The sequence below is a fragment of the Chelmon rostratus genome, chromosome 3 (assembly GCF_017976325.1).
Source record: "Chelmon rostratus isolate fCheRos1 chromosome 3, fCheRos1.pri, whole genome shotgun sequence".
Lineage (NCBI taxonomy): Eukaryota > Metazoa > Chordata > Actinopteri > Chaetodontiformes > Chaetodontidae > Chelmon > Chelmon rostratus.
In genome coordinates this window covers 13,829,905-13,841,536 of record NC_055660.1, presented here as the reverse complement: position 1 = coordinate 13,841,536, position 11,632 = coordinate 13,829,905, and the positions used below count along the sequence as shown (strand labels likewise).

At 40.8% G+C, this 11,632-nt stretch overlaps 2 protein-coding genes across 2 annotated transcripts in view; both read left to right on the top strand.

Annotated features, from left to right (window-relative positions):
- Nucleotides 1-970, top strand: part of LOC121604443 (extracellular serine/threonine protein kinase FAM20C-like) — a 32,601-nt gene extending 31,631 nt beyond the window's left edge. Inside the window, exons 9-11 of the mRNA XM_041933955.1 lie at nt 230-311; nt 418-477; nt 697-970. Coding sequence (XP_041789889.1) covers nt 230-311; nt 418-477; nt 697-970 — 416 coding nt within the window. The remainder of the gene's footprint in view (nt 1-229; nt 312-417; nt 478-696) is intronic.
- Nucleotides 971-2,846: 1,876 nt separating this feature from the next.
- baiap2l2b (BAR/IMD domain containing adaptor protein 2 like 2b) lies at nt 2,847-11,276 on the top strand. Its single transcript, XM_041933953.1, has 14 exons — nt 2,847-2,900; nt 3,152-3,227; nt 4,578-4,664; nt 5,588-5,649; nt 5,955-6,026; nt 6,775-6,864; nt 7,056-7,187; nt 7,872-7,976; nt 8,612-8,714; nt 8,919-9,126; nt 9,816-9,881; nt 10,215-10,524; nt 10,635-10,678; nt 11,201-11,276. The coding sequence occupies exons 1-14, from the start codon at nt 2,847-2,849 to the stop codon at nt 11,274-11,276; spliced, it is 1,485 nt and encodes a 494-aa protein (XP_041789887.1).
- The last annotated feature ends 356 nt before the right edge of the window (nt 11,277-11,632 follow it).

Here is an 11,632-nt window from a genome sequence, read left to right as displayed (position 1 = left end):
AATTCTGTATGATTTTGTGCACTCATGCCTGAGGTGTTCAGTGTGACAATGTCTGCATATTGTATTAAATCAGTTTGGATTCTTTCTTTCTTTCACTTTTCTTGAACCAAGTTTTCTGACTTATAGTGTGCACTGTATCACAGGATAGTCACGTCAATAAAGCTCAACAGAGGAGGTGTAACTGTGAACGTTGTTGATAATAGTAACTAAATTCCTTTTTCTCCTCTAGGTAACATGGACCGGCACCATTATGAAACCTTTGAGAAGTTCGGCAACAATACTTTCCTTCTGCACCTTGACAACGGGAGGGCGTGAGTATTCCTGGTGTGTTTTATGTTAATATACTTTTTCCTTTGTGGTTGCTGGCATAGTAATCGTGATGTTACTTGACCGACTCTGGTTCTGTTCTCATTTCAGATTTGGGCGTCACTCCAAAGATGAGCCTTCTATCCTTGCTCCTCTAGAACAATGTTGCAGGTACAAACAATAATGTGATCAAATGTGGTGAGCAGTTGTTTACTTTCTTGTCTTCAGTTAAATCCAGTTAGTTGTATCACAACAAAAGTCATTCAGAAGTAACAGTGTCTGCAAAAAGGGCGTTCAAGTGATCCAAGATCCTAATTTCAGGTCTATTACTTCTTCCTCCCCATCCTGTCCTTTCCCCAAAACCCCTCTATCATTTTACTCTTTTTCTAGAATCCGTCGCTCCACCTGGTTACGCCTTCGTCTGCTGTCACTGTCCCAGTATCGTCTCAGTGACGTCATGCGAGCCTCGCTCTCTCGCGATCCGCTTCACAGGGTGGCTCCACTGCTGTCGGAGCCTCATCTCGCTGCTCTCGACCGGCGCTTGAAAACTGTGCTGGAGACTGTAAGTCGTTGCCGAAAGAGACAGAGTGAAGATGGTGGCGATGATCAGGTCATCTATGACGACATTGTGAACTTGAAAGACATGGTCACACCTGCAGGGTAGGGGAGACTTACTTCCCTTATGATATCAATGTAGATGATTACATGTCACAATAGCACCTGCAAAATGATGTCAGCACTCACATTAATGTCAAAATCAAAGTCACAAGGACTTTAATGGTTTCTTGACATATTCCCAGTTATGGTACAACTGGTTATATAAACATGACAAAACATGAGAAGGGACTATTAAAAAATGTTCAGTGTTTAAGAACCCTGATAGTTACATTGAGCTTTCAGAATTTTTGGATTCTACAACATAAATTCACTGTAATGCAGCGCTCCTGTTACCAACTCATAATGGTTTGAAAGTTATGAAAGTTATAGTTATTTCCCATGAAGTATTGAAAATTCATAATTAAAATACAGTTTCTTTTGTCATTCATTGGAAAAGTTGGTGCATTCAAATGTGTTGACAACAAAATGGTCTGTTACAGGTTAAAATGTTAGTGTGAGTGTAGTAATGGAGGGAATTTGTCACTAAATGTTTGAGATGTGGGTTACTTTGACTGATTACATGCAATTTCAATTTGTTTTTGTCTTTTTTTTGCTTTCTTTGACAGTAATATTTTTTCTCAATACTTTGACTGTCTGGATCTGGATGAATCTGTTTCAAAGACAACTTAAAGTAATGTCAGATGAACATTTTTCCACAATTCTTGCCCGTCATGCTATGTGGAAGATTTTTTTCTAATTCAAATAACTCTGCTCTGTAAAGTATAAAGTATAACTCAATATTATCTTTGTTTCCTTGATGTTGTTGTTTTCCAACTAATTATTTTCACCATACTTAAAATACCTTTTGCAATGTGTCCTTTGAACATTGACGTAACTTCCTTATTGACACTGACCATATGAAGTGTAAAGCTCTTGTGATTAATTCCTCACACTCACTCAGAAACACAAACTGAGTGATAAAGGCATTTTTTTTTTCGATAATTCTACATTTATAGGCCTTGGCTTATGGCAACATTAGAAAAAATGTTTAAGTATTTAAGTATTTAAATTGTAATTATATGTTAGGATTTCTCCTACACAACACATGATAAAAAGTGCTTGTGGAGAGGACGTAGTGTGTTACAACTGCAGTAAAAAAAACATCAGAAGCATCCTCTAAATTTTGAAATGCATCTTCTGATTCTTTAATGCACATGTGAATTGTTTCAGCACCTGCGTTCAACGTGCCTCTCATCTTCACAGCCAGAGTTTGAGATTGCAACTTTCATCTCAATTCAATATGTTGGCCTGATGATGGACGGAGAAGATAATCCTTATATTATTCTCATGTACTTGTTGTGTGAGAATTTACAGTATATAGCTTGTAGATGTCTGATATGTAAGTCTTTATAAGCAGATGTATGACTGAGTATTTAATATGTAGTTTGTTTGACCAATGTTGAGGTCCTCCCTTAGGTGTCAGTGTACGTCACAGCTTGTTGGGCAGCTGCTTGTCCTCCTTCTCCTTTCCTTTCAGGGCTTCAATCAATAATTTACTTGGTCCAGTCATATCGATGGCACCTGCTCCCTTTTCTCTTCCCCTCGCCCGCTTGCTCGTTCTTTCCACGAAAACTGCTGATGACAAGGGGGTCAAAGAGCTTATTAACGAATGACAGAAGAAAGGAGGGAGGAAAGCATTATCATTCTATCAGACAGGTGTTATTGGTCTTTGGAACAACAGCAGGAACAGATAGACTGCACTGAAGGTGACTTTCACCGCCTTAAGACGCTGACACACAAAGGAGAAAAACACCTGAGGAAACTTCTTCACTACTTTGAATGGGAAGACAGAGTCTTTATAGACATTTGTTCTGTCTTTAACAATCATTTTTTTGAGTTTTCTTCCTTGTTTGAAGTTCATTTTGTCTTTGACATTGGTGACTATGTCGGGAGCCACCAGTGATCAGCTGCACAGATCAACTTTATCTGTCTATGTGGTGAGTTTATATCGTCTCATTGTTTGCTGCTTTTGGTTTCTGTTCATGGTGCGAACACATTGTCTGTAATGCAGTATTTCAAATGGGGCGATGAACTATAATGTATATTTGAACGATGGTCCGACTGGGGTGACTTGGGTGAGTATCTATCAGGTTTAAAAATCCAATGTGTTTAGTGATGCTGAAGTAACGAGTGTTTTTAATGATGTGTTGGTTTGCGTGTTTTTCTCTTTGTGTGTGTGTTACTGTAGAACCTGATGGAGCACTTCAACCCTGGCCTTCAGAAGCTTGTTGCTCTGGGAAACAGCTATGTCAAAGCTTTCCAAGGTGAGTGAGTTTGTGAGTGACTGTTAGTAGTTAGTAGACTGGTAGATGTGTAGGTGATTGAATGAGTGTGTGTGTGTGTGTGTTTGCGTGTATGTAGTAGTAGTAGTAATAGTTATTTTGATTATTTTAACGTCCATTTTTTTACACGATAAGTAAAAATAAAGATTGGTTTGGTTGAAATACACTCTTAATTCACCAAATTGTGAGAGGAGGAAGAGAGAGAGAGAGGATATCAGAGAAGCATAGAGCCTGAATATTTTCACATCTATATATTATAACCAGAGAGACTCAAAAATGTTGGACTTCAGCACATTTTCCCAGGAAAAACAGTTATTACCACATCACAGAAACCCTGCTCACAGTGACAGGTAGTTGCGATCTAGCTTTTGTTTGTGACAGCTAAGCAGAGCTAGCTTGTCTGCCCTGGCTAGCTTGACTTGTAACTCATCCTTCTTCTCCTCAAAGTGTTTTTCAATGCGTTTAGTCACAGTAGCTCTCGATGACTTAATGTACTCAGGCTCAAGGTACCTAACTAGCGCTTTGAATCCCTCGCCCTCTACCACACTGATTGCCAGCATATGAGTCTCAGTCATACTGCACATCAACTGTATGATGACCTCGGACTAACGTGCATCACAAAGTGTGTGTCTATGCAAATTAACCCGCAGAACGACATGTGTAACCAGTCAGAAATATTCTTGGTTAACCAGTTAAGTCTCAAAAGTATAAATGTGTTTCATTTACAACCTTTACAACTTTTTCCTGAAGCTAGAAGTCACTGGGCTTGTATTGGTGTGGCAGCATAAATAAGTTCATACTTAGTAGCATATAATAGTATGTAAAAAAAATTCGGAAAATCAAGTTTATGTTTTAGTACTAATGACAAAATAAAGTGGAATTTAAACCTGTTTTCCTCAAAACATGAGGCACCAAAGTTTAAAGAGAACCATTTGTATGCATCCCATTGTATTTGCCTGTCTGACCTCACTAATTCTTCCTGTCTGCGTTTCTCCAATCTTTCTACTGTGTTACGCTGGTAATTGGTTGAGCAGCATGTATCATTAATGCACCTCTCTGCCTGATAAAACAGGAGCGGGCCGTCAGTCACAGGCCAACAAGGCAGCATGGTAAAACTATACTCACTGGCATGGGGCTATTCCTCGACCAAAATCACATATCACATGTCAACACCGTGAGGCTTGTGTTTGTAATGAATAAAGGCAAAATTGATTGACACTGTTAGGAGTAGTTTTAACTGGCTGCAATGTTTCTCCAAAACCTGTAGGTTTATAATGTTGTGTTTGAAAAGCTTTTAGCTAATTGTGCATTTTTGTGTGTCCCTGCCCAAAGCCCTAGCTGTTTCCAGTGAGGCCTACTTCAGTGCTGTAGCTAAGATGGGTGACCAGGCCCTTCACACACTTTCATCTCGCTCTCTTGGTAAGTGTGTGTGTCTGTGTGTGTGTGTTTGTATGTGTGATGGATCTCTCAGTCTTTCTGTTACAGGTGAATTAATTGGATTCATCACAGAAACAGAATTATCCTCTATATCTATCATTTAATGTTAATCCTACACGCACACACATACACACACACACACACACACTCAGTAACTTAAAATTACCTCACATCATTCCACTCTCTCGCTCTTTCTCATAATCTGTATTTGTCTCTTTGTGTGCTCATGCATGTGTATTCGAGTGTGCATGTGCACAATCCTGAGTGCATGCATGAGTGCATGTTTTCCACAAGTTTCACTTTCACTCTGACCCTGGGGACGTGTGATAGCACTGTTAACGGTAATTAGCATTATGCTAACGCATCCCCATTGAGAGCGTGTGGACTCATACATCAGTGCTAGCGCTGCCTGACACACATGGTTCTGCTGGGTTGGCTAACTGAGAAGGTCAGGGAGCCACAGCGTGACCAGGGGCCCTATTGAGTGACAGCCTCTGAATTATAGATGGGGACAGTCTTTCAGCTGCACTCAATTCATTAGCTCAACCACAGTCCATGACAATAGACAAGGCCAGAGGCACCCATAATATAAAGGGCTTGGCTAACTTTCCACCCTCGTGGCAGTCCAGTTGGTTAGATCAAAACAATCCATAGATGAGTTGAGTGGTGTTGAATCGTGTTAAAGTCATATATCAAATTACTGACATTCCCACTAAAATATTGTGCCTCCCTTTTGTAATTGACATTCACACAAAATGAGTGATAGCATTAGATCGATGGTAAGTCAAAATGTCACTGGATCCTTCGTATTCTAGGGTTTTTAAATGAAAGATTTCACATTAAATAAATAGACTCAATTTGTTTGTCAGTCAAGTCTCTGATTTCAAACTTTTTGTTTTAAACAGGGGATGTTCTGATCCAGATATCCGAAACACAGAGGAGACTCACCGCAGAGATGGAGGGAGTGGTCAGTACATTCATTTAATGCTCGTATTTTTCAAACCAAAGCACAGGATTCCTGCGTGCATTTCACTGCTCTTTTAACATTCAAAGTGCCACTCAAACCCTTGCTCTTGATTGCACTTGCTTTCAGTGACGTGAATGAGCAAAACGTGGCCTCTGATTAAACGTTGACCCGAGGACAGAGCGCATTTGCATTTAGATGCAGTCAAACAAAACAACCTGATAATGAAAAATACTGTTTGAACAAGGGGACAGTTTCCATAATGACTTGGCTACACCACAGGGACATTGATTTTCTTCCTGCTACAGTTTCGATGGTTCCAGATAGAAGTGTTGCAAGCCATGGAGAAGAATGTCAAGCTGGACGAGGAGTACATTGATGTGAGTTTACATTTATATCTACCTTTCTGAGGACTGGGTTGAGCTAAGGAGATTTTCGGTGAACTTATGAGCTATTTAGGTCAGGAGTATGGTTTATGGTTATGCTTTAGCATTTCTCCATTATCTAAATTCATAAATATTTTTCACGTTATTGGCTGAATAGTAAGAGAAGATGTGTAAGATATGCATCCATATATTTTTGCAAATAAATGATGGATGGAGTTGAATGAATTTGAGCACTATGACTCATTGCTACCTTGTGGCTCAACATATGGCAGCTTCTGATGTGTACAGTATGCAGCCGAGTTTATGTTTGCTGCAGTGTTCCTAATGAACTTACCAACATTAATGCGAGTAGTACAAAATTGATCTTTACACATCCAATAAGACAAGAAAACTCCACTGTAGTTGACCAATAACTTTATTTTATTTATTTGTGTTGTTGTGGACAACTTTGAAAGAATTACTGCAGTGTATCTGCGTCCTCATCTGCAGAGCATTCAGAAAACCAGACACTCATGATCCAAATCAAGCAAGTATGCAGATTTCAAACCCTTCTGAGCAGATCAAACCTGAGTCTGAATCTTTCAGTGAGGTTAAGTCAGTCAAAACCAGATTCATTTGAGGGGTAGTTTAGTTCAAACTGTGAGACGCTTGTAGAAAATGTCTGCTTGTGAAGAAATTCAGGGAAACTTTACATTATCGTGTCAGAGCTTCTGAAATAAAACTGTTGCTTCCTGTGCCGCAGGGTAGTCGCAGAGTGTATGAGCTGGAGGTGAGGAACCAGGCAGAGACTTTAGAGAAACAACTCAGACGAGGAGCCTACAGAGACTCATTGGTAGTTGCACACAGCACAAACATAAACACTGCGCAGGGTCACACACTCACTGAGATAAGCTGTATGAAATGTACATCCATGCACACACACAGTCCAGCAGCAGTACATCTGTACCATTCTATATGTGCAGTTTCTCATACAGTGTGTATACGTATGTGTGTATGCTTCCCTGTATGTGTGTGTGTGTTTAGGAGAACAGTGAGTACATGCTTTACCTGAGGCAGAGCCAGCAGGAGATTCTGAAGGAAGAGGAGAGGAGGTATCGCTTCTTGGCAGAAAAACACTGTGGCCTCACTCAGTCGCTGCTCTTCCTTATAAACAAGGTACACACACACACACCAGCACCACACAACAACCCGGCAAGGCAGTGCATCCTGCCTCCCTCTGTGGCATGTCTTAAAAAGTGAAGTGAGCAGCTTAGTGAGCTAACTTTGGGCATAACCCTGGCTTTTTGGTCTTATGAAGATGGCTCAATTTAAAATTCTTACCTGTGTTGCAAGGCTAACATGAACCAGACAAGGCTATGTTCAGGCTACTTGATCATAAAGTAAGCAAACAATCACTCAAAATAGCAAACTAATGAGCAAAACATAAATGAGAAAGGGACAAAAGCTTCTGCCTTTTGGTTAATGCACATTCTCTGTCATACATCAGAAGAAATGAGACATTACCTCAGATTAAGGTATTGCAAGGTACAATTCAGTAGATTAGAGCTGATGGGATAGTGCTTTTTGAATAATTAAAGGAATTGTAGAAATTTTGTAAAAAATATGATGTGAATATTCACCCAAGTCAACATCGTCTCAGCAACAGTTACATGTTTTCTATAAGCCACCAGAGCTAAAACATTTTTATTCCACCCATGTGATAGCATGTTAATTGTTTGATTATGTAATAAAGTTCACATCTAGGTGTCCATTGTCTCATTTACTGAAGCTTTTCTGTTCATTTCATTGCTGCCTGAGGTTGAGATTTAATGAGGTGCTCTCCTCTCCGTCTATTCTAAGACTGGTGCGTCTCTCCAGCAAAAAGCAGATGGATGGAAGGAGAAAGTGAATGACACCAGAGGATCCAGACCTCGAACTCCAACTCATTTGGACCAAGAGGCGCAGGTGCCAACGTGCCACATAGTTTAGTCAATTACTCTAAGCATCAGATAGCCCATAAAGAAGCTGTACTGGCTCGGAATGCTGCCCCAGTGTCTGTATATAGCCTCAGTAACATGAATTATGGAAAACTGCACACCCTGTGCTGTGCTGAAACAACCATAAATTATCAAATAGGGGCCTTGAGCCCTTGTTTTATCAGTATACTACTTTATTAAATATTATTAAAAAGCATTCCCTGGTTTTAATCTGCTCTGGCACTTCCAGCCAGTGGTTCGCAGGTCTTAATTTGTTCAGTGTATTGGAAAGCTTTTCCTCGTGAATACTGAATGCAGTCCAGTGCAACAGCTGTGCCATAATTTTTTTCTTTAGTAATATAATAATGTTCAGTTTTCACTGTCCCGATTCAGGCTGCATTAATTTAATGATATATGCCTATAATTGAGAATGTAGTTTGCAGTGGTGTTGAACAGGACAACATTATATTGAGAGGTGGGATATTCTTCCTCCCTCCTGTTTGTAAATGGTCTTTCAGCTGCAGTAAATTTAAGTGTCCTGCTGAACCTTACAGTGCAAGATTTCCATCAAAAATTAAAATTGAGGGGGCACAGCAGTTACCTGTGTGTACTGTTTCTCACCAGCTGCGAGGTTCGGTGAGCTCCCTGCTGCAGACAGTAGCCAGAGATGAAGATATGTCCTGGGCCAGGAGGGAGCAGCAGGCGCTGGGCAGAGTGCCCTCTAGAGGTGGGAGGAGGACTGTGCTTTATGGAAGCTTTCATTGTTGTAAATTAATGTGATTGCATTCTGACAACCTTTAAAGCCAAACAAGATCAGTAGTATGTGCCTCTGCAGCATTAGACTAATGAAACCAATAGATACTGTTCTGCACATTGGCACTGTGTAAATTAACATACACTGTATGCTTTCTGTTCTTCCTCCCGCCTCCAGCACCGTCTCCCCTCCCCAGCCGCTCCCGCTCCAGCTCAGTGGGGGAATCTCTGGGTCTGGGTGGAGGCAGAGCCATGAGAGCGCTGGTGTCTCACCCCTCCTCATCCAACCCAAAGCTTCTACCTTTCAACAGGGGAGAGACTGTCACCGTGCTGGTCCAGGAGCCACGCAATGGGTGGCTGTATGGACGCACTGACAGCAGCCTGCGGTGGGTAGCTGAGATAGAGAAGGAGTGCGTGAGTGTGTGCAGTATGCATGCAGGTGTCTAAGTGTTTTTTTCCAGGGGAATTAAACTGTCTGTGGCTGTTTGTAACTGTCAGCAACCAGACAACTGATAAATCTCTGGCATGACTGTTGCCTCTTAGCCCTCTTCCTCCTCTTTCTACAGCTTACAGTGAAATCACAACAGAGATGAAAAAAGACAACCAATTATTAGAGATACAAATGAACATTTTATGGAAATTGTAGCAATACAGTTCATTTATCACAAGAACAAGTGTCTTGCAATGCAAATTGTGTATTGATCACCAACTCAACAAAACAACACAGATCTTGAAGTGTCATTTTGTTGTAGGCAGTAAAGTGAAATTATTCATTTTGGCTACTTTAAACTACAAGATGAAATCTAAACTTTTTTTTTTGTAGATTTCCATTCGGCAAGAGCACAAAAGAGAAAACAAAATACTAATTTGATAATCTAGAGCAGAAAAACTGTAACAGCTCACGGAGATGTTCACAGACACTCTGTTCTTGTACATTCATTTCAAGTTTGAAAAATAGTGTATTGTGTAAAAGAATTTTTGCAGTATGCACTCTGGTTCAAGGACGAGAGGATTTATGGAGCTCGAGCTGTTTTGTTTGCTGTTTCCTCATCTGTTTCTGTCTTCTCTCCTTCAGTCAGGGCTGGTTTCCTGCTGCTTATGTGGCTCCTATCGAGGATTTCTCCAACACTTTAGCAACAAGGTAGGGATTACTGTCAGCCTGCACAACGAATTTCAGCTGTCACAAACAATTCACCTCCGGAGTGGAGTGGCAACATTTCTGCCTGTTGCAGTGTGACAGGGTTACAGATTTCAGTGTGACAGATTGACCTTGGATTCAAAGAGACCCTCACCTATAAAGCTCCACCTACTTTGAGAGGTGGCCAGTATGCAACCTGTGTACTCAAGCAAGAGACCAAATGCCTAAAAGTTTTAGGAGCACTGTTCTGTTGCAGATCCTGACCCATGTATGTTATTTTCCTCACTAAAAGTTCCTATATGTGCACCTTTGACCCCTCAGTGGTGGTTCTCTAAGAAGCCACAGTATGAACAATCTGCTGGACCCCACTGACACCCACACCGACCAATCAGAGAGCAAAGGCTATGGAGATGTCCCTCCACCAGCCACACCCAACCGCAGAGCCTCTGCAGACTTCCGGCCAATCTCCCCTCTCCCTGAGAAGAAGCTGGAGCCAGCCATGGAGACGAAGAGTTACAGTGAACATCCACCTCCACCACCTCCTCCTGCCCCGAGTCAGAATCTTCGAAGGGCCTCTGTAGATTTTCGACCAATCTCTCCTCTTCCTGACAGGAGGGGTGAATCAGCATCTGATCAGGTACCAGAGGTTTCTTTCTGAAAAGGATAGCATGTTTTTTTTTTTTCTGTTCCATGTCAAGTAACCCTTGTACACTAATCACTCTTCACTTGTTTTGGTTATTCACTCTCTTCTCTTAGGCATTATCACCCCATGGGCCACCTGAAAATCCACTGTTTCCCAGGTAATTTTCACAGAGTATAGGTCGATGGAAAGAAAAAACAGTTAGTATTCTCTGGATTCAGTGTCTGATGAATTGCTTGATTTGCCTTTTTGACATTTTAATAAGGATAATCTCTTCTCTGCTGCGAGAACTGTTGCTTTACTACTTTGATTAGATTTTATCTAATCAAAATTTTCTGGTTTTAGTAACATCTTGTACTGCAGACTGAGGCTTAAATCCATAAAATAATCATCTGTATCAGCCATCAAAAATGGGCCTAGCTTGAACTCTAAATCCAATCACATTTTTTTTAAGCCAATGAGTCAAATTAGAATTTTAGACAGATGGAGGATGGCTGAAGCATGCTCACTAGCCACGTTCAAAATTTACCATCCTCTGGCTGGGATCTGGTGTTAGTTTCCCAATCTGGAGCTTATGCGTGTGTATGTGTGTGTGTGTGTGTGCGTGGTTTATTTGTGTTGGCTGAAAGCAGTTGAGCATGAGAGGCATTGTGTTACATTTTTCGTCATCCTCTTGTTTCAGGGGCACAAACCCATTCGCCACCGTAAAGCTTCGCCCCACGACAACCAATGACAGATCTGCGCCTCGGATCCTCTGATCCATGAGTGCTCATGCAGGCAGGGTTTGTAACCGAGGCTGCCAGATCAGGTTGTGGAGGCGGGATATACATTTTTGTTTCAGGATAATGGAATGACATCCCTGAAATGTGATGGCTTTTAGCCAGTGTGGAAGACGAAGGTTTGGCGTCTTTTTTGTACAGTGTTAGATAAGGTGAAGTATTTCTTGTACCAAAAGCAAAGATGATGCTGTAGTATATCTCAGTAATTTAAAATCAAAACCATAAACTTTTAAAATAGTTGTTGTATAAACTGTTTGTACAGTATTTAAGAATTTTTATAGATAGGTCTGTTTGTTTCTTATAGTAGAAATATCAAAGAATTTTGGGAAATACAC

Excerpts from the sequence above, each read along its gene's own strand:
- baiap2l2b (XM_041933953.1), top strand. The coding sequence starts at position 2,847 with ATGTCGGGAGCCACCAGTGATCAGCTGCACAGATCAACTTTATCTGTC. Across the intron at positions 6,027-6,774 it reads TGGACGAGGAGTACATTGAT|GGTAGTCGCAGAGTGTATGA; the intron begins GTGAGTTTACAT and ends CCTGTGCCGCAG. Across the intron at positions 8,715-8,918 it reads GGGCAGAGTGCCCTCTAGAG|CACCGTCTCCCCTCCCCAGC; the intron begins GTGGGAGGAGGA and ends TCCCGCCTCCAG.